The sequence below is a fragment of the Dermatophagoides farinae genome, chromosome 1 (genome assembly GCF_024713945.1).
Source record: "Dermatophagoides farinae isolate YC_2012a chromosome 1, ASM2471394v1, whole genome shotgun sequence".
NCBI classification, from domain to species: Eukaryota; Metazoa; Arthropoda; class Arachnida; order Sarcoptiformes; family Pyroglyphidae; genus Dermatophagoides; species Dermatophagoides farinae.
The window spans coordinates 1,054,245-1,078,431 of NC_134677.1; the positions used below are offsets into that span (position 1 = coordinate 1,054,245).

A 24,187-nucleotide genomic window follows, 5' to 3' on the forward strand; every position below is an offset into this window, starting at 1 on the left:
AACACAGCGATATAATGTTGAAACGATTCTTATGAATAGGAATTTTGGAAAAAAAATTCCTTTACACACACACACACACACACACACAACATACACTGATTGCGCATGCTCTTTTTTCAAACATTATATTCTGGAAAGCATATATTAAATAGAATTCATGACCACAACAACAACAACAACAGCAAAAAAAAACTATAGAAAAACATCCATTTGTTTTCCATCTCAGAATCGGCGCACGGAATCCAATTGAATGAATGAATGAAAAAACGGAAAAGAAAATATTACCTTTCAAGTACTACAAACAAACAAACACACACACAAAACACTTGCATATCGACAACAGTCGAGTATGGATCATCATTGACTAATTTTATATCGATTTTATTGATGTTTGTGTTTCTGTAAATCATCATGTGATTCAATTCGATTGAATTTTTTTTTTTAAGTGTTAATCATCATCATCATCACCAGCACAGTAAAAGTAAAGTTTTTTTTGGCCAAGTAGCGGCACAATGTTAAAGTTAGTAATAACCTATGCTAAAAAGTATAATACTCCATATATCCGTATTTTCTATGCTTTACCAAACCTTGTGGGATAAAATTTTTTTCCCCACTTCCAAATGATTCAATATTTCATTTCATAACCATATAATTACAAATTGTAGACAATTACAATTATTGCTGTTGTTTCATAATAATTTTCTCTCTCTCTCTCTCCCTCGTTCGTCCACAGGCTAGGTTATTATTATCATCATAACTTTAATAATGATAAGGAATTTTTTTTTACTGATCCAATTGAATCAAATTGATCATTGGAATGGCAAAGAAAAAAAAATGATACAAGAATTAATTATTAAACACACCAGTTCTTGGAACAAAAAAAAACCAAGTTCTGCTACATATAAAGGAAAAAAATAATGAGAAAAACCAATCTATATTGCTTTTTGAAATTCCAAACATTTTGGAACACTAACGAAAAAATAAAAAAAAGTGAATATAAGAAAATTTGAAACTAATTATCATTGTCCTTTGAAAACAGAATCAAAGAATGAATGAAAGAATTCATGTTGGATATGAGGAAAAAAAAATTTTATTCTTTCTTTTAGTTCTGATTTTAGTACGCTGATAATTATGATTATTAATTATTTTTTTTTCGCTTCCAGTGATTATTATGGATGTCTTTCATCATTTTTTCACCATCATCGTCGTCATTGATCAGTGCAACATTTTTGATCTAGATTCTATTTAGTTTTCTGGTGTGTGCACCAGTAAATGTGTTTATTTGTTTTTGAATTTTCACCATCTCTGCAAATATAAAACCGGAAACATATTCTCAGCCACATCATCATCATCATCATCAAAAATAGTAATGAAAGCAGCACCAGCATTAACATTGTCATCAGATTAAGAATTTCTTCTTTTCTTAAACATAATCAACAACACTCATTCATTCGTTCAAGTGTACATACACACATACACACAAACAAATTGCAACATTTACAAATTCAAATGTAAAACTTTTTTCAAAATAAAGTTTTATATTAATGTTTCAATCGAAACAAACAAACAAACAACAACAGCAACAACAACAACAACAGGCAATCATTGAACGACCGAACAAACAAACAATAGGAATACGAAATTGATTTGTAAATGTAAGTATTAACGAAAAAGAATTATGCCAAAATTTCTTGTTTTCGATGATAATTTCATTCATTTATTGGTGGCAATGTGAATTTTGTTTTTTTTTCTAATTAATTTGAAAATGAAAATGAACGATTCTATGGCATCACTGAGCATTTTTTTTTCTCTCTCTCTCTCTGGCCATTTAGAATAAATAATGTATATATTGTAGTGTCGTAATAATTTTTTTTTTTTTTTTTTTGTTAATTTCTACTGGCTGGAATTTATTTATTTTTTCCAAATGGGCAAGCAAAAAAAAAAATTCAAAATCCATCCCAAAAGATTCCATGCCAATGATAATAATAATGATTTTGTTGATGTTATCATCATCATACATATATATATATATAGTGAGGATTTGAATTTGTAGCCAAGTTGAATTTATATACAATAATAAAGTTATTCAAGTTTGTTTATTCCAAATTCTGTCTCTCTCTCTCTCTCTCTCTCTCTCTCTCTCTCTCTCTCTCTCTCTCTCTCTCTCTCTCTCTCTCTTGGTCTTAAGGGGATTTCTATAAAATTCTGATTCTCTCTAATGTTTGTTTGTGTGTATATGGTTGTAGAAAATGGAAAACAAACATCACAAAAACAAAAGTTAGCCAGATTTTTCAGTTATTTTTAGTAGAGAAAAAAAAGAAAAGAATTTTTTTTTTTACTTTTAATTTCACAATCACACACACACACACACACACACAGCGAATGAGAGACAGTGGCAGAAAGTTTTTGTGATTTGAAACTTTTTCTTAGAACTTTTGTTGTTGTTTTTGTTGTTGAAATTTCAACCATAACTTTATTGCAAATTCTATTGTCTGTGTGTATGGCCACAATGTGATGATGTTTTGAATGACAAAGATGAAGAGAAAAAAAAACACAACGAAAATATTGTGTCATATTCTGGCTAATCATATATTTTTTTTTAATTTGAAAATCAATTTTTCATTTTTGTTATTATTATTGTTGTTGTCGTTTTGTTGTTGTTGTTGTTGTTTGGTGAAATTAAAAATCTTTTCAATCTACAGTTATCTCTTGTAGACACAATTATTTCATTCATTCATCATCATGATGACAACCAGGAACAGAAAAAATCAGATTTCGGTTATTGTTGTTGAAATCTGATATATTCATCATTATGAACGGTATTATCCGTCATCATCATTGAATTTTTATTTTTTTCTGTCTGTCTGTTTGTTGTGTTTAAACAAAAATGAGTTATGAATTTCAACACACAATGCAAATAACAACAACAACAACAACAATAAATAATAAATAAATGATGCTAAATGTTGCCATCTTTGTCGGATTATTTTGACTTTGCAATCAATATCAATTTACGTGAATCCATCACCATCATCAGCAGTTGGTTGGCTGAAAAGTTTTACACGGTAATTATTCGGTCGATTGGTCATTATTTTGGTTATAATCGTTTTTTTCTTCATAACCTGTAATTGATGTAGACATTTTAATGGTGGACAAAGATGGAAGCCTTGAAAAAAAACGAACGAATAAACAAACAAACAAATAAAATAAAATTAAGACAAATTTACAAATTATAAATGGATATAAAACGTCAATAAATAGCCAAGTAAAATGGATAGATTAATGGCCATAGAAAAAAACGGTTGCTTTTTTTTGGTGATGTTTATGGCTCCACAATTTGTGTGTGCGTGTGTGTATTTCCTAAATCATTTATTCAATTGGTTAATCAAATTGTTGACGACTGTATTATTTTTTCGTTTTTCGCTTCTATACTTAAACAAACTATAATCGTTTGATAATGTTTTCGTCTTTTTTTTTCTTGTTTGTTTGTTTCTTCATCATTGTCTATCATCAAAATAAAAATGATCTTTTAAGCTTTGAAAAGCAGTTTATTTTATTTATTTTTTTTTCAGCCGGAAAATGGAAAAAAAGACAAGAAAAAAAAGAACCAATATGTGTGTGTTCTCAGTATTTTTTTTATAGCAATAATTTTCATTGGAATTTTAAAATGAAATGCGATTATTTATTCTTGTTGTTATTGTTGTTGTTTTTTTTTGCTTGCCGATACAATCATTTGATCCATCGATCGATGATTATTTTTTTTTGGTAAATACTGGCCATATTCTTTTTCTTCTTCTTCTTAGTTTTTTTTTGACATTCTTTCTTGTTTATCGATGAAAATTTTTTCATTCATTATTTATTCTCGAACCAAAAAAAAAAAAAATGGAGAAGAAAATTCTTTTCAACTACCAAATATAACTGATTCCAATATTGATGTTGAATTTTTTTATTTTTTCCTCTCCATTCTCTATAGTGTTCATTGAATTTTTCTTAATTTCTTGAAATTTTTCTGAAATTTGTCATAAAAAAAATGTGAACGTCAACTTTGATATTTTTCCTGTTTAAAAATGTATATTTTTTTTGCAGTGATCATAAATAAATTTTTTTCGTACGGGCCGAATTTCCGATAAAATGTGAAGAATGGTGAGAATTTAAAAGCGTAATTGAATGGAAAAAAAATTCTTGCAGTGAATTTCATTTTCATTTTCATTTTTTTTCACTTTTAAAATACATAGAAATAACCTTTTTTTTGGTATTGGTGCATAAAAATTTTTTTTAGACCGTAATCATCATCATCATCATTCTGAAATTGTTTTGGATCAACATTCAATTTATTTGTAAAAATTGTGTAAATGTTTATTTTTTTTTTTGTGTAAATTTATTTTCTTCTCTTCCCATTTTTATTCATTGTTTTTTGTTTTCATTGAATCAGTTGAATTAGCTTTTGTTGTTGTTGTTGTTGCTGCTGCTGCTGTTGTTATAATTGAATTGGATTCATTCAATCATGAACATCGTGGTATCATCATCATCGTCGTCGAACAATGTAGCCTGTCAGAAGCTCCGATTCATTGCGGTTTATTCTGTTTTGTTTTGTTTTGTTATGGTTGTCGGCTTGCTTATAAATATCGTTGAACGGAAAAGAAAAAATTATTCTTGTTTTTTTCATTTCATTCATGATATTCAGATTGAATTTAAAATTGCTCATTGATATGATGTGAAAATGGAAAATTCCCTATTTTTTCCATTTGGCCAATTCTCGGTGGCGATGGAATTTTTTTTCACGGATAAAGTAATAATAAATTCAATGGAAACAAGAATTTCATTACAAATTCTGTGAATTTTCATGAAAAAAAAACAACAACAACAACCAAATTATTATTTGAATGAAAAATTTTACAATTTCAAATTCCATTGTATTGATTTTTGTTTTTTTTTTTTTGCTTTCATCCAAAATCCACCTGGGTTTTTGTTTATTTTTCAAGCCAGAAATCGAATAAATCGAATCAAATCAATCGAAATCTGAAATCAATATATATTCTAATCAATGTGTTTTTTTCATTCACCAAATCAAACAAAAAAAATTCAATGTAAATGCAAATCATCATCATCGTCATTACTGCATGTTAGAAAAATTGTTACATTCATATACAATGTAATCATTATGATTTGGAAAACAACTTGATTGTAAATAATGATGTTTGGTGAATGGAATGAAAAAATTATCAAGGTAAAAATTTTTCGCTCTCACTTGTCAATTATTGTACAAATTATTATTACGCATCATGATCATTTTCAATTTTTTTTTTGTTTCATTAGATGAACGAATTGTTTGTAATGTTCAGAATGTCAAACAAAAAATGTCATATATTGATCAAAATTCATTAATATTCACAGCGTTAATGATAATGATGATGATGATGATGAAATGAAAAGTTTTGTTTTTAGATCTTGATTATAGTTAAAAAAACGGAATAAAACAGAATGGCAAGAGAGAGAAAACGAGCAATATGGTATAGAAATTGACAAGTTTTTTTTTGGAAACAAAACAGAACTACATGAATGTATTTTTTCCACCTACCCACCTGGTTTATAGTTGGTGACGTTTTTTCATATTTTTTTTATCGAGAATATTCTTTTGAAAAGAATGACAAAACAACAACAGCAAAAAACATTAACCATCAACTACCTACCTACACACACACACACACAGTCAAGTAAAAACATAAAAATTTTTGTCATTTTTTTTTTGTATTTCGCAAGAATTTTGCTGTTTTTTGTTTTTGTTGTATTTTGCATTTCATCTCGCGATTCTTTTTCCCCCACCCATCTAAACGAAATGGCATAGAATTTTTTTTTTATTTAGAGAATGAAAAATTATTCCAATATTGTGGCCATCTTTTTTTTCGTTGTTCATTTTGACAATTTTTTTTTTTTTTTTTTGCAAACAACATGAGCAATTTGTCGCCATCATCATTTGTTGTCGTTGTTGTTGTTGATGATTATGATTTACTTCCGTTTATTTTTTTTTTCTTAAAGACATACACATGAAAAACATCTTTACACCCTTGGGAGAGAATGTATCCAGAGAGAGAGAGAGTCCAAACTAAAGAAATAAAAAAAAAAATTACCAATTTATGTACCGAAACGCAAGCAAAACAAAAATATAAAAAAAACGAAAACATTGAATAACAAATGGCCAAACTAATCAACCGAATATTACAACAAACAAATATTACATACAGCCTAAAGAGATTTTTCTTTTCTTTATTTCATCATTACTTATATTGACTAGCTCACAGTCTTTTCTGTGTGTGTGTGTGTGCGTGTGTACTTATTTATCATCGTAATCTTTGTTTTTTATCTTCTTCTGTTATCATTCTTAATTTTGAGCTGTTGTTGTATTGTGGGGCTATATGAATATGATAATCGCAATATATCCATGATGAGATGATCGATTTGAAATCGATATTTTTTATTTATTTTTTTATTCTTTTTCTTTGAATCAATGACATTATTATTTTGGAAGCCGAAAATGAGAGAGAGAGAGTTGTTGAAATTGAATTCTTATTATAATCATCCAGAATAATTTTGTTTGTTGATTATTCCTGATTATTGATTAATTTTGCATATGAAACTAGAGTGTAAAATTCCTCACTCAAAAATTCTTATCTATGATATTGGAATTTATTCTCATCTATGAAAGTTCACTATTCAATTATTGGATCAATATCTTCAATATGATGATTTTTTATGGCAAAAAAAAAGAAAAAAAAATTCACTGAATTTCCATCTGTTGTTTGATGGAAATTTTTATGCTCCTTTTTTTTGGTTCGACGATATTAGATTCTTTTCTTCATTGATGCTAAACACTTTAATTTTTCTCATTTTTTTTTTGTTTTGTTCTGTTTTTATTATCATCATCATTATCATTATAATAATGATGATGATGATGATGATAATGATAATGGCAACAACAAAAATTGCAGGAATATTGTTGATATAATTTATTTATTTCATATTTTTGTTTTATTCTTTAGATATAATCATCATCATAATAATAATGATAGCCACCATTGATCACATGACCCATGGGTGTGCGTTGATTGTATAATTTTCATCGTCAATGATGGTGTTCCTTGTTGTTGTTGTTGTTGTTGTTGCGTTTCTTTATTATTTTCTCAATTTTGTTTCCATTTTATTCTTCGTTTCATCATCTTTCATTCATTCACGCACGAATATTTCTTTTTTTTCATTTTAAGCTTTTTTTCCATTTTTATAATGATAAAAGGAAACGTTCACAATGCTTGCGTGTGTGATATTGATCACATAGGCCGAAAGAGAGAGAGATAGATATGATTGTTGGAAAAAACGAATTGAACAAATTTTTTTTTGTTTGTTTCATTGGTTTCATGTTTCCTTTGTTGTTTGTGAATCCTATTTTGGTGCGTGTAGATCACTTTAGTTGTTTTTTATCATATCATTGATTATCAATATGATTGATCCATTATGTAAACGGAAAAAATGTGTATAGAAAATCAAATCTGTAGCTTTTCAAGATTTTTTTTTCATTTCATTTCGTTTCTTTAGTTCGTATGTGTGTGTGTGTGTGTGTGTGTGTGTGTGGGTGGGTGTGCATGCAAAATGAACATTTTTCTTCATCATTTCAAACACTGTAATCCTCACTTTTTTTCCATTTTTTTGTTTGGAAAGATTAATCATCAAAAGATTTTCAATCATCGATTTGTGGTGTTGATGATTTATAGGCTATCACATTCAGATTTTTTTTTGCGTAAAAAAACAATCATATGATTGATACGAAAACCAATTGAATGAATTTTGTCGATGCCAAATGGAAATTTTTGTCAACCTTGCTATGGATATAGATTAGATTATTATTATATTAATCTTCACACAGATTCAACTGAAATGCTACTACATTTATTGAATGAAAATGTTTGTTGAGTCGATTACAAAATTGACCTCCATTGAAGTATATTGACTAAATGAATCTGGAATCAAGTGAATGTAAACAAATATCGAACAAATGGAACAATCAAGAATTTCTCTTGAATCATTCACTCACACACACACACAGTCATCACATGATGACGTATGTTCAGAGGAAAAACAAAATCACTGAACTAAGCAAGCAAGAAAAAAAAAGAATCAGAATCTTGTTTCATTTATATATTCTCTCTGTTATCTTGTTATATGATGAACAAGATTGTTGGTGTTGTTGTCATGTAATGATGATGATGATGATGATGATGCCAATAACAAAGATGATGTTCGTTCATCTTGTTGATGACGAAAAATTGATTAAGTTAATTTAGTTTGTTTTTTCTTTCATGGTTGTTGTTGTTGTTGTTGTTGTTGTTGTTGTTATTGTTATTATTGGATCTGAATGAACAAAACGACAAAAACCGACAACAATTTGTGATTGTTTCATGGTTAACATGAAGAAGAGAAAAATAATATTAGTTTTTTTTTTAGTCTGGTTGCTGATGATGACATATCCGGATGCCATGATGATGATGAAACATATCAAGTGGTTGCTTAATGTTTGACGGTTTTTTTATATATATATACATTCACATTCGCAAAAATTTTTCTACGCAATCGAATCATTCATCATTATCATTGATTGAAATTCTTCACTGTATATAGGACTAATTCAATTTAAACATTGTCTCTCTCTCTCTCTTTCTCTATGTAGTTTTCACAGCATTATCAAATTTTTGTCGTTTATTTTCTGACGGTTTTCTGTGAAAATTTAATGTGAAAAAAAACAAAAAAACAAACAAACGAATCCGTGAAATTTTTTTTCAAACCAAAAAATCAATGTGAATACAATGTTACCATTAGAGATAATAAAAAAAAAAATTTCATCATTATTCTGTTGTTGTTTACAAAAAACGAAAAAAAAAATTTCAAATTCAATTTTTTTTTCGTTATTCTTTTCATTTTGAAGTTTTGATCAAAATTGGATTATAGAATACAAAAAATAAAATTCTTTAAATATCTAAATTGACGACTGGTGTACCATACCAATTTGGTTCCAATGCATATACCACAAGCATCACATTTTTTTTTTTTGATCCATCTGTAATTCACTGAAAAAAAACTGAAATGAAATAAAATTCTAGCTGTTTTTAATAATATCTAATAAGATTATTACAAGTTATTTTTTTTCATTTGATTGAAATAATAAATTTTTTTTTTGTTATTAATCTACAACAAAAACTACAAACTTTTTGAATTTTTTTTCAGTGCAAAAAAAGAAAAGATTATCATTCTCGTCCAAAATTCTGTGAAATAAGAAAGAAAAATGTACTAATATTGACTAGAAATGTAATAAATGTATATGATGTGATAGTCACGCCGTTACCGAGCTGAAATCCTGATGGTCGATTTAATTGAATATTTGTTATTGTTTCAAACTAATTTCAAATGATGAGAAATAAATTAAAGCAAGGAGGCTTGGAAAAATTCAATAGTTAGCAGTTGATGAATATGTGTTTTAATCATTAATAAATAACTGGTTAAACAAACTCATATATATACAATATGTCACATTATTGAACATACTTTAAATATACTCAACAGCATGTCGACTAATTCAATATTTCTTTTAACAATTCCAACCATACTGTTGAAATAAATATTGAAACGTCACAAAAACATCATAACAAAACGACGGCCATGACTTGCTCATGTCGTATTGCCAAACTTGCCAAAACATATTCAAAGACATTGATTCAACCAATGAATCCTCTACCATTACAGTAATTCTCTCGTCTTTTTCATGAATATTCGAACTTCCTTTTTCTTCATATCTCTTGTTCTTTGCACAATAAATAACTTTTGGTACGATTTTCTAAACTTTCTTCTTCTTCTGTTTTCAAACTGATTTACCAATTCCATTTGGTTTTAAATTGTGAACGTCTGCACAAATGCCTGATCGATCGGCAACCCTGGTGACTCTACCATTCAAATAACTAATGGTTCTTTCGTAATCACCATCAAAAACAACCGTTTTGATCACATGCCAAAATCATCAGATGATATCATTTCCATTGACGAAGATTCAACGAATGAATCCGCTAACAAATGTGTTACCAACGTCGTCTTCCTAAATGATTATCCACTTTTCCTGTGCCAGAAGAAACGCCAGATGAAACAATTCCATCATTTTCGTATGTATCGTCACCAAATTAGTTTCTAATAAACGTCTGCAAAGACATACTCTGAAATGCTCTTTAGCACTTCTCTTGATTCCAGTTTACCATCCAATCTACGAATCATGCTAAGCATCGATTCCACGTCTCCAGAACATTTCTGTGAAAGACTTCCTGTAGATTTGCTTGAGCTTTCGCTATGGAACTGAAACAATCTTTCCGAAAAGAACGTCAAAATTTACGTATCTGCAATTCAACACAAATAATCGAAATAAAATACAAGTAAAATTCTTTATTGTTGACGGATTGGAGGAGGCCTTAGGATATTCATCGAATCCTAAGGAATTAAATCACTTGATACCAAAAGAAATAATGAAAAATTTGGCTGATCGATCTAATAATAAATTATCAGCATTAATTGGACTAGATCAACGTTATAAAATATATCGACCAAATAACATTCAAATAATAGAAAAATACGTTGTAATTGATACAATATTTGGTTTCATGATCTCCGGTAATGAATCAATAAATGCACGAACAACAAGAACATTTGCATGTGAAATTGAAGAAGATTATGAATTCAAATCATCTGATGAAAAATTTAAAAATGTCATTCAGCCAGAAATGCAAAAGAATAAATATGTCAAAGATCATAAAACAAATAACATAATAATGGGTGAAAGCAACAGATATGTGGAATCATTGCGTTTGATCATGAAAAAAGGTCAAACAATAAAGAATTCGTGCAAGACATGTCGAGTATTGAAAGAAAAACAATTTGATGTTCCCGTGGGAGGTTCACTTATTGCAAGAATATGTCAAGGTGTGTCATATGCAACGAATGGTATAAATCATTTTGGACCTATGCGCGTGAAAATTTCGGATTTTAAAAGAAAAGTGTACATACTTTTGATCATATGTTTGAAAATTCTGAACATTTTCCTTAAAATTGTTAAATCATCAACTATTGAAGAAAATTGGAATGCGATAAAAAGATTCATGAATGATTCTGGATACCCGACAGCGGTATTAAGTGATAATTCGAAAGCCTTTATAGTCACCGAAAAAATGTATAACAAGCATGTTAACGAAAATAAAGCGGATCAAAATATTTTATCGAAATGGCATCATATAACGGTTTACTCTCCATATCGTGGTGGTCTTTGGGAGCGAGCTGTCAAAACAGTTGAAAAAACGATGCAAGCAATGACGTTTGGAAAATCGTATAAATTTGAAAAATTCGTATCGTTAATATCAGATATACAATACATTGTAAATTTTAGACCTGTGGCTAGTGATTCTGGTTTGTCTATAACCCCTTTGATGAAGTTAAAAAATCGCATTGTCAGAATGGTAATCGTAAAACAAAGATGATACGCAACGAAGGTCAATCCAAACATTATTAAAGATCGACGATGAATGATTTCAAAAAAAAAAATATAATTCTGCTTAATCTTATCTTATTTATTTATTTATTTTTCTTTATAGGCGCGGAGAATGTTACAAAAAATGTAACTTCATTTATGAAAAAGAAAATATTATAAAAGAGAGAAAACACGTGAGTGTTTTTTTCTTTGTCTTTTCTTCTTGCTTTTTTTTTCTTGTAGTTTTTTTTATGTTAAGTTTTTTTTTCTCTCTGAAAACATTGACAAAACTTAAAATTTTAAAATAAAAGAAAATAAATTCTTTAAAAATTGTTTGAAAGTGTTCTAAAACCAAATTCGTTTTCTCAATTATAAACTGTTGTTAATACTTTTTACAACAGTTTTTGTTGTATTTTGCATTTCATCTCGTGATTCTTTTTCCCCCACCCATCTAAACGAAATGGCATAGAATTTTTTTTTTATTTAGAGAATGAAAAATTATTCCAATATTGTGGCCATCTTTTTTTTCGTTGTTCATTTTGACAATTTTTTTTTTTTTTTTTTGCAAACAACATGAGCAATTTGTCGCCATCATCATTTGTTGTCGTTGTTGTTGTTGTTGATTATGATTTACTTCCGTTTATTTTTTTTTTTCTTAAAGACATACACATGAAAAACATCTTTACACCCTTGGGAGAGAATGTATCCAGAAAGAGAGAGAGAGAGTCCAAACTAAAGAAATAAAAAAAATTACCAATTTATGTAACGAAACGCAAGCAAAACAAAAATATAAAAAAATACGAAAACATTGAATAACAAATGGCCAAACTAACCAACCGAATATTACAACAAACAAATATTACATACAGCCTAAAGAGATTTTTCTTTTTCTTTATTTCATCATTACTTATATTGACTAGCTCACTGTCTTTTTGTGTGTGTATGTGTACTTATTTATCATTGTAATCTTTGTTTTTTCATCCATTTTTTTTCTTCTTCTGTTATTATTCTTAATTTGAGCTGTTGTTGTGTTGTGGACCTATATGAATATGATAATTGCAATATATCCATGATGAGATGATCGATTTGAAATCGATATTTTTATTTATTTATTTTTTTTATTCTTTTTCTTTGAATCAACAACATTATTATTTTGAAAGCCGAAAATTAGAGAGAGAGAGAGAGAGAAATTGAATTCTTATTATAATCATCCAGAATAATTTTGTTTGTTGATTATTTCTGATTATTGATTAGTTTTGCATATGAAACTAGAGTGTAAAATTCCTTATTCAAAAATTCTTATCTATGATATTGGAATTTATTCTTATCCGTGAAAGTTCACTATTCAATTATTGGATCAATATCTTCAATATGATGATTTTTTATGGCAAAAAAAGAAAAAAAAATTCACTGAATTTCCATCTGTTGTTTGATGGAAATTTTTATGCTCCTTTTTTTTGGTTCGACGATATTAGATTCTTTTCTTCATTGATGCTAAACACTTTAATTTTTCTCATTTTTTTTGTTTTGTTTTGTTCTGTTTTTATTATCATCATCATTATCATTATAATAATGATGATGATGATGATGATAATGATAATGGCAACAACAAAAATTGCAGGAATATTGTTGATATAATTTATTTATTTCATATTTTTGTTTTATTCTTTAGATATAATCATCATCATAATAATAATGATAGCCACCATTGATCACATGATCCATGGGTGTGCGTTGATTGTATAATTTTCATCGTCAATGATGGTGTTCCTTGTTGTTGTTGTTGTTGTTGCGTTTCTTTATTATTTTCTCAATTTTGTTTCCATTTTATTCTTCGTTTCATCATCTTTCATTCATTCACGCACGAATATTTCTTTTTTTTCATTTTAAGCTTTTTTTCCATTTTTATAATGATAAAAGGAAACGTTCACAATGCTTGCGTGTGTGATATTGATCACATAGGCCGAAAGAGAGAGAGATAGATATGATTGTTGGAAAAAACGAATTGAACAAATTTTTTTTTGTTTGTTTCATTGGTTTCATGTTTCCTTTGTTGTTTGTGAATCCTATTTTGGTGCGTGTAGATCACTTTAGTTGTTTTTTATCATATCATTGATTATCAATATGATTGATCCATTATGTAAACGGAAAAAAATGTGTATAGAAAATCAAATCTGTAGTTTTTCAAGATTTTTTTTTCATTTCATTTCGTTTCTTTAGTTCGTATGTGTGTGTGTGTGTGTGGGTGTGCATGCAGAATGAACATTTTTCTTCATCATTTCAAACACTGTAATCCTCACTTTTTTTCCATTTTTTTGTTTGGAAAGATTAATCATCAAAAGATTTTCAATCATCGATTTGTGGTGTTGATGATTTATAGGCTATCACATTCAGATTTTTTTTGAAGTAAAAAAAAAACAATCATATGATTGATACGAAAACCAATTGAATGAATTTTGTCGATGCCAAATGGAAATTTTTGTCAACCTTGCTATGGATATAGATTAGATTATTATTATATTAATCTTCACACAGATTCAACTGAAATGCTACTACATTTATTGAATGAAAATGTTTGTTGAGTCGATTACAAAATTGACCTCCATTGAAGTATATTGACTAAATGAATCTGGAATCAAGTGAATGTAAACAAATATCGAACAAATGGAACAATCAAGAATTTCTCTTGAATCATTCACTCACACACACACACAGTCATCACATGATGACGTATGTTCAGAGGAAAAACAAAATCACTGAACTAAGCAAGCAAGAAAAAAAAAGAATCAGAATCTTGTTTCATTTATAAATTTTCTCTGTTATCTTGTTATATGATGAACAAGATTGTTGGTGTTGTTGTCATGTAATGATGATGATGATGATGATGATGCCAATAACAAAGATGATGTTCGTTCATCTTGTTGATGACGAAAAATTGATTAAGTTAATTTAGTTTGTTTTTTCTTTCATGGTTGTTGTTGTTGTTGTTATTATTATTATTGGATCTGAATGAACAAAACGACAAAAACCGACAACAATTTGTGATTGTTTCATGGTTGACATGAAGAAGAGAAAAATAATATTAGTTTTTTTTTTAGTCTGGTTGCTGATGATGACATATCCGGATGCCATGATGATGATGAAACATATCAAGTGGTTGCTTAATGTTTGACGGTTTTTTTATATATATATACATTCACATTCGCAAAAATTTTTCTACGCAATCGAATCATTCATCATTATCATTGATTGAAATTCTTCACTGTATATAGGACTAATTCAATTTAAACATTGTCTCTCTCTCTCTCTTTCTCTATGTAGTTTTCACAGCATTAACAAATTTTTGTCGTTTATTTTCTGACGGTTTTCTGTGAAAATTTAATGTGAAAAAAAAACAAAAAAACAAACAAACGAATCCGTGAAATTTTTTTTCAAACCAAAAAATCAATGTGAATACAATGTTACCATTAGAGATAATAAAAAAAAAAATTCATCATTATTCTGTTGTTGTTTACAAATACGAGAAAAAAAAATTCCAAATTCAATTTTTTTTTCGTTATTCTTTTCATTTTGAAGTTTTGATCAAAATTGGATTATAGAATACAAAAAATAAAATTCTTTAAATATCTAAATTGACGACTGGTGTACCATACCAATTTGGTTCCAATGCATATACCACAAGCATCACATTTTTTTTTTTGATCCATCTGTAATTCACTGAAAAAAAACTGAAATGAAATAAAATTCTAGCTGTTTTTAATAATATCTAATAAGATTATTACAAGTTATTTTTTTCCTTTTGATTGAAATAATAAATTTTTTTTTTGTTATTAATCTACAACAAAAACTACAAACTTTTTGAATTTTTTTTCAGTGCAAAAAAAGAAAAGATTATCATTCTCGTCCAAAATTCTGTGAAATAAGAAAGAAAAATGTACTAATATTGACTAGAAATGTAATAAATGTATATGATGTGATAGTCACGCCGTTACCGAGCTGAAATCCTGATGGTCGATTTAATTGAATATTTGTTATTGTTTCAAACTAATTTCAAATGATGAGAAATAAATTAACAGTAAAAAAATACACAAATTCGCAATATCTTACCTTGAATAATTGATAATTATGAAAAAATTTCCTTTCACATGTCGACGACAATGTTAAACATTTACGTTGTAATCGCAATATTTTCACATTATTCTGTTTAATCATATTGCAACCAATGATCAATACTGATAATGACATAAAATGTGCCTGTGTTCCCGCAATATACAGTGATAGAAATATAAAATTCTGTTCTGTCATCAAGATCAGATAAACTAAATATGTTATTAAAACCGTTATTAAAGTGAAAATGACCGATATATAACGTTTTAATTGTTGGTTATAATCATGAATTTCACGTTGTAACATAGCAAATGATTGATAATAATTTCCAATTATTTTTTCTAATAAAAATTGACGAGAATTTCGATGAATTCTCTGTTTACGCTCATAACGTACTAATTGTTCATAAAATTGTTGAAATGCACGACCTCGTGATTTTTGTCGCAAATTAATATAATATTGGGACATAAATATAATCGATGACATATGATATAAGCCTTTGAATTATTAATAATTATTCGAGATGAATCGATTAATGTGTACACTTACCTCCCATTACATTAATTCCGAATAGTGGGAAGATAAATATCCAGATAAATGTCCAGAATATTGATATTTGCCATGATGAATTTTGTATAGCCATTGTTATTATACCTAAAAGAAACAATATGCCAATGATTGATGATCCTATGCGTACCAAAGAAAATATACGATCTCTAATCAAAGCATATTTGTTGGAATCTCTTGTGGTCAATTTACGATATCTTCGATGTTGCATTGGTAATATAAAATAGTACTGTTGATAATATCTAGATGATGCATAAAAACCATTCAATAGACCATTTATTGTCCATATGATGAATGCAGTCATCAGATAATGTAATCCTTCGTTGGGAAATAGTCTAATCATTGCTTGATAAAATCGATAACTTTTAATCCATTCAAATTGTTCAATATAAATAAAAGCCATAACCATAACTGATATGAATGGGACGAAAAAAATTGGATGATGATGTGGTGGATTCATTATCTTGCCAATTGGTTTCTTATCGATTGGATAATTATTTTCAATGATTTGTTTTTGCATTAATTCATCATAAAAAAAATGTAAAAAAATTGATTATGAAATTTCCGATAATAATTGAATTTCATCAATTTTTTCCACAAATTTATCTCTAAATCGAGAATGGCATTCATCGTTGTTGTTGTTTTTCTCACCAAGTGATGATACTTGATGATGATGGTGATGATTGTTCATCAACCGAATGCAGATATGGAATTGTTTTGTTTTATGGACAAAAAAAGAATATTCATTTTTTTTATTGTTTCAGATTTAATATTGCAATTCACACGGAAACACTGTTCAGGTGTGAGTTTTTCAACGGAAAAAATTATCCTGAAAATCTCATTAAATTTATTGCTTTACATTAGGTTTTATTTTTCTTCATTTCGATAATAATAATATCATTGACAGCTACGATAAAAATATTATTGATTTCAAATTGCAATCAAATTATGTGCCATAATGGTTCTAATAATGATGATGATAATAGAAAAAATAAAAAATCATAAAACGTTGTCATAAATTGATTCAAAATAAAACCAATAATTGTTGTAATGGATGATCGTTTTTTGGGATGATTTAAAAAAAAAATTTTTTTGCCAATAACAATCGTCAGTCAAGTTGTTGTGAAATGGGAAAGAAAAATTGACGGTGATGAATGTATACCGTTAACCTGCTCGAAATCCATTTAACTTTTTTTTTATTTTTCAAACGAAAAATCATGTGAATACAATGTTTCCAATGGAGAAAAAAAAATTTCACAATAAAAATTTCATCATTATTCTGTATTTGTTTACAAATACGAAAAAAAAATCAAATTCAATTTTTTTTCGTTTTTCTTTTCGCTTTGATCCCTCTGTAATTCACCGAAAAAAATAAAATGAAATGAAATTCTAGCTGTTTATAATATAATAATGTCTAATAAAATTATTTACAACAACGTACAAACTTTTGGAATTTTTTTTCAGTTCAAAAAAGAAAAGATCATCATACTTGTCCAAAATTCTGTGAAATAAGAAAGAAAAATGTACTAATATTGACTAGAAATGTAACAAATGTATATGATGTGATAATCACGCCGTTTCCGAGCTCAAAACCTGATGGTTGATTTATTTGGATACTTGTTATTGTTTCAAACTAATTTCAAATAATGAGAAATTGATTAACAGTAAAAAAATAAACTAATTCACCATATCTTACCTTGAATAATTGATAGTTATGAAACAATTTGCGTTTACATGTCGACGATAATGTTAAACATTTACGTTGTAATCGCAATGTTTTCACGTTATTCTTTTTGATCATATTGCAACCAATGATCAATACTGATAATGTCACAAATTCAAAGTATGCTATCACAATGTATAGTGATAGAAATATAATATTCTGTTCTGTCATCAAGATCAGATAAACTAAATATGTTATTGTAACCGTTATTAAAGTAAAAATGACCGATAGATAGCGTTTTAATTGTTGGCTATAATCACGAATTTCACGTTGTAACATATCAAATGATTGATAATAATGTCCAATCATTTGTAGTAATAATAATTGATGAAAATTCTGATGAATCCTCTGTTTACGCTCATGACCTAATAATCGTTCATAAAATCGTTGTAATTTACGACCATGTAATTTTTGTCGCAAATTTAAATAATATTGGGCCAAAAATATAATCGATGATATATGATTTATGCCTTTGAATTAATAATAATTATTAGAAATGAATCGATTAATGTGTTCTCTTACCTGCAATGACATTAATTGAATAAATTTGCATGATAAATATCCAGATAAATGTCCAGAATATTGATATTTGCCACGAAAAATGTTGTATAGAAATTGTTATTACACCTAAAAGAACCAATATGCACATGATTGATGAGCCTATGCGAATCGACGAAAATAAACGATTTCTAATCAGTGTATATTTATTGGAATCTTTTGTGTTCAATTCACGATATCTTCGATGTTGTATTGGTAATAGAAAATGGTAATGTTGATAATATCGAGATGATGCATAAAAACCATTTAATAGAGCATTTAATGCCCATAAAATCATTGTAACCATCAGATAATGTAATCCTTCGTTTGGAAGTATTTTTATTAATGTTCGATAAAATTGATAATTTTTAATCCATTCGAATTGTCCAATATAAATGAATGCCATAATCATAACTGATAGGGATGGAATGAAAAAAATTGGATGATGAGGTGGTGGATTCTTTATCTTGCCAATTGGATAATTATTTCCAATGATTTGTTTTTGAATCAATTCATCATATTTGAAAATATAAAAAATTTGATTATGCAAAGTTCGATAATAATTGAATTTCATCAATTTTTTCCATAATTTTATCTCTAAATCCAGAATAGTATTCATCGTTGTTGTTCACGTAGTGTGGTGAGACTCGATGATGGGGATGGTGATTGTTTATCAACCGAATGCATATATGAAAATCAATTTCCTATATGCATTCGGTTGTTATATGTAATCAGACGTATTGAAAAAAAATATGAAGAATATACATTTTTTATTGTTACGGATCAAAAACACACCCATACAGTTCAGAAGTGAGTTTTTCAGCGAACATTATATAAAATTTATGACTTTACTTTGAAAAGGTTCTATTTTTTATTGTCACGGATTAAAAATTAACCAATTCACTACCAAAAGCGGCACATATGTGTGCCGCTCAAATTTTCCACAATAGACCAGCGGCTCATATATGAGCCAAAAACACATGAAAAGTTGGTCTATTTTGAGACCTTTTTTCTGTCTATGGCGGTAGTGAATGGGTTAAAGTGCAAGTTTTTCAACAAAAAAAAAAAATTATTTTGAGAATCTCATAAAATTTAAGACCTCACTTTGAAATGGTTTTTGTTATCTTTCTTTGAATAATAATGAAAAGTTGAAGTCTTCGATAAAAAAAGAAATATTGATTTTTATTGATTTAAAATTACGATCAAATTATCTGCAATGATGATTCTAATGATGATGATAACAATAGAAATGAAAAAAATAAAAAAAAAGTTGATGAACTGATTCGAATGAAACCAGTGATTGCTACAATTTCAACTACTATTTAGCAAATATTTAGAGGAAGGATCTTTTTTTTAGGATTTTTTTTTTGAATTCTAATTAAAATAACAATCTTCAGTCAAGTTGTTGTGAAATTCATCAAATAAAATCATCATTATCATCCAAAACCCTGTGAAATAAGAAAGAAAAATGAACTAATATTGACTAGAAATGTAACAAATGTATATGATGTGATAATCACACCGTTTCCGAGCTCAAAACCTGATGGTTGATTCATTTGAATACTTGTTATTGTTTCAAACTAATTTCAAATAATGAGAAATTGATTAATAGTAAAAAAATAAACCAATTCACCATATCTTACCTTGAATAATTGATAGTTATGAAACAATTTGCGTTTACATGTCGACGATAATGTTAAACATTTACGTTGTAATCGCAATGTTTTCACGTTATTTTTTTCGATCATATTGCAACCAATGATCAATACTGATAATGACATATAATGTGCATTTGCTATCACAATGTATAGTGATAGAAATACACTATTCTGTTCTGTCATCAAGATCAGATAAATTATATATGTTATTGTAACCGTTATTAAAGTGAAAATGACCGATAGATAACGTTTTAATTGTTGATTAAAATCACGAATTTCACGTTGTAACATAGCAAATGATTGATAATAATATTCAATGATTTTTCCAAATAAAAATTGACGCGAATTTTGATGAATCCTCTGTTTGCGCTCATAACGTGATAATTGTCCATAAAATCGTTGTAATGTACGACCGTGTGATTTTTGTCGTAAATTTAAATAATATTGGGCCAAAAATATAATCGATGATATATGATATATGGCTTTGAATTACAAATAATTATTAGAAATGAATCTATTAATTTAATCTCTTACCTGCAACAACATGAATTGAATATAATAGCAAAGTAAATATCCAGGTAAATGACCAGAATATCGATATTTGCCACGTTAAATGTTGTATCGACATTGTTATTATACCTAAAACAAGCAATATGCACATGATTGATGATCCTATGCGAATCAACGATAATAAACAATTTCTAAACAATGTATATTTATTGGAATCATTTGTGTTCAATTCACAATATCTTTGATGTAATATTGGTAATAGAAAATGAAAATGTTGATAATATCGAGATGAGGCATAAAAACCATTAAATAGAGCATTTAATGCCCATAAAATCGCTGTAACCATCAGATAATTTATTCCATCCTTGGGAAGTAGTCCAATATATGCTCGGTCAAATTGGTAATTTTTAACCCATTCGAATAGATACATATAACTATATGCAATAAACATAACCACTACTAATGGGATGAAAAAAATTGGATGATGATGTGGTGGATTCATTATCTTGCCAATTGGTTTCTTATCGATTGGATAATTATTTTCAATGATTTGTTTTTGCAATAATTCATCATAAAAATAAATGTAAAAAAATTGATTATGAAATTTCCGATAATAATGGAATTTCATCAATTTTTTCCATAATTTTATCTCTAAATCAAGAATGGCATTCATCATTGTTGTTGTGGTTCACACAAAGTTGTGATACTTGATGATGATTGTTCATCAACCAAATGCATATATGAAAGTCAATTTCGTATATGCATTCGGTTGTTATAAGTAATTAGACACATTTAAAAAAAAATATGAAGAATATACATTTTTTATTGTTACGGATCAAAAACACACCCATACAGTTCAGTAGTGAGTTTTTCAACGAACATTACATAAAATTTATGACTTAAATGGAAAAGGTTTGAAAAGGTTTTATTTTTAATTTTTTTTTTTGTTGACTGCTACAATGAAAACGAAAATTATTGATTCAAAATTTCGATCAAATTATATGTGTGTAATAATGATGATAATAGAAATGTAAAAATAATTAAAAATGTAAAAAAAAATATCCATTTTTTTTATTGTCACGGATTAAAAGTGCTAGTTTTTCACAACAACAAAAAAAAATTATTCTGAGAATCTCATAAAATTTATGACTTCACTTTGAAATGGTTTTCGTTATCTTTCGTTGAATAATAATGAAAAATTGAAGGCTCCGGTAAAAAAAAAAATAGAAGTACAATAATACCCCGCTTAAAGCGAGGGGGTTATGTTCCAAAAATTTTTTACCGTAAAGCGAAACAGCGCAAATCGGAACAGCATTAAGCAGGGTTTTACTGTATTGATTAAAAATTTTGATGAAATTAAGTGCAATAATGATTCTAATGATGATGACGATAATAGAAAATAAAAAAAAAGTTGATGAGTTGATTCAAATGAAACAAGTGATTGTTGCAATGAATTTCAACTACTATTTATCAAAAAGATCGTATTTTTAGGATTTTTTATTTTGAGTTCTTACTAAAATAACAACCGTCAGTCAAGTTGTTTGAAAAGGTTGTAGGTCAAAACCCCGAAAAAAAATTACCCCGAAAACAAAAACGTAGAAAATGGCTTGTTTCCTTAAACTTTAAAGCTTAAAGAATTATTCAACCAAACTGAATAGAATCAAAGATAAATGAGTGAAGTTTGGATTTAAATTTCAAATTTTAAACGAACAAATGGTGATAATTATATAATATAAATGAATAATATAATAATATAATTGCTTGTCAAGAAATCGATACGATGATATTAAGCGTTTTCTTCATTTTAATGACAATGATCGTTTGAGTGCTATTCCTCCTAATGAGAGAGACAAATTGTTCAAAATACGACCTTTATTGAAACATCTTAACAAGAAATTTAAAGAATTTGGATTCCTGTCCGAGAAAGTTAGCATTGATGAACAAATGGTTTCTTATTATGGTTCTAATCCATTTAAACAATTTATTCCAAATAAACCAATCCGCTTTGGATTCAAAAATTGGTGCATGTGCGAATCTAAGTCCGGTTATTGTTATACGATTGATACTTATACGGGAAGTCACATGGTGGATCCGAATTGGGTTTGGGGCCCTCGGTTATAATGAGCATGATCGAATCATTCGGGAAGGACAAATTCAAAAATATAGAATTATATTTTAAAAATTTTTTTTCTACGTTAAAATTGCTTGCAGTTTTGAAGAATTTGTCCATAAGGGCAACAGCAACTTTACGAAAAAATAGATTGCTAAACTGCCCGTTGAATATCGGAAAAGAAAGGGGAAAATTCGACTATAGATTTGAAATGAAAAACAAACTATTTCTAGTCGGCTGGAACGACAATAAAACAGTAAATGTTGTTTCAAACCATAATGGAATTGACCCACAATTAAATTTAAAGCGGTGGTCAGAGGAAGGAAAAAAAACATATATCAATCAGACAACCAAAGCTTATAAATGATTATTCAGTCAATATGGGAGGTGTGGATTTGCTAAACAATAACATATCAAATTATCGCATCTCAATAAAATCCAAGAAATGGTATTTTTCGCTATTTACGAATTTAATCGATATAACTATTGTGAATTCATACATTTTATACAATATGGTCAACCCAGGAAAAAAAATCTTCTTGAATACAGGAGATCCATTGCCAAAAGTTATCTATCCTTGGAATCAATTTCGAATCCAAAAAATTTTGGTCGGCCGCGACATTTGAGAATCGGCAATGAACTATTAAACACAACAAATCATTTTATTATCAAAATTCCTGATCAAAAACAATGGACCTGCCATTTATGCAAAAAGAAATCCAGATTCCAATGCGATGTGTGTAATAAAGGCTTTTGTATGAATGATTTTAAATCATTTCATAATCAATAATTAAATCAAAATTAACATATTTTTAATTAATAAAATAATTTCTGACAGAAAAACTGAATATATCAATTGTATTTGATAAAATAACAATAATATCCAATATATGCAATTTTTGTTGTCTGTGTGCCCATGATCCTATATATAGGATGGAAGTTCAAAGTTCAATTTCTCGAAATATAAAAATTTTAAAAATAAATAAATGTCATATTTATTACTTGTAGCCATCAAATTTTCATAATTGATAACTTTTTTTCAAAAAAAATTTGGGCATTAATGGGTTAAGATATCACACCGACCATGCTTTTTAAACAGCTGATTTTCAACTGATTGTTTCATATTGTGGTATAAATATTTTTTATTTTTTGTTTATGTTAAATTATTCTAGGACTCCTAAATAATTAAATAGTTAAATTTCAAAAATTTCGGAGGTTCCATAAAAGAGCAATCATTTAACAAAAAATGTGTTTTTTTTGCGCCCTCTACAGTTCCTAAGTTTAAGGGAACAAGCCATTTTCTACGTTTTTGTTTTCGGGGTTTTTGTTTTCGGGGTAATTTTTTTTCGGGGTAATTTTTTTTCGGGGTTTTTGTTTTCGGGGTTTTTGTTTTCGGGATAATTTTTTTTCGGGATAATTTTTTTTCGGGG

The 24,187-nt window shown here is 27.9% G+C and overlaps 2 protein-coding genes across 2 annotated transcripts in view; both read left to right on the top strand.

Moving 5' to 3' along the window:
* Positions 1-328: 328 nt before the first annotated feature.
* LOC124492719 (prolactin-releasing peptide receptor) overlaps positions 329-24,187 on the top strand; it is a 61,215-nt gene continuing 37,356 nt past the window's right edge. The window contains exons 1-2 of the mRNA XM_075730361.1: positions 329-520; positions 1,164-1,655. The gene's annotated coding sequence lies outside the window, so the exon portion shown is untranslated. The remainder of the gene's footprint in view (positions 521-1,163; positions 1,656-24,187) is intronic.
* Positions 10,404-11,933, top strand: LOC124491662 (uncharacterized). Its single transcript, XM_047054340.2, has one exon. The coding sequence runs from the start codon at positions 10,551-10,553 to the stop codon at positions 11,553-11,555; it is 1,005 nt and encodes a 334-aa protein (XP_046910296.2). The 5' UTR covers positions 10,404-10,550; the 3' UTR covers positions 11,556-11,933.

What these genes read in the sequence shown, in the direction of transcription:
- LOC124491662 (XM_047054340.2), top strand. Translation starts at nt 10,551, where the DNA reads ATGAAAAATTTGGCTGATCGATCTAATAATAAATTATCAGCATTAATT.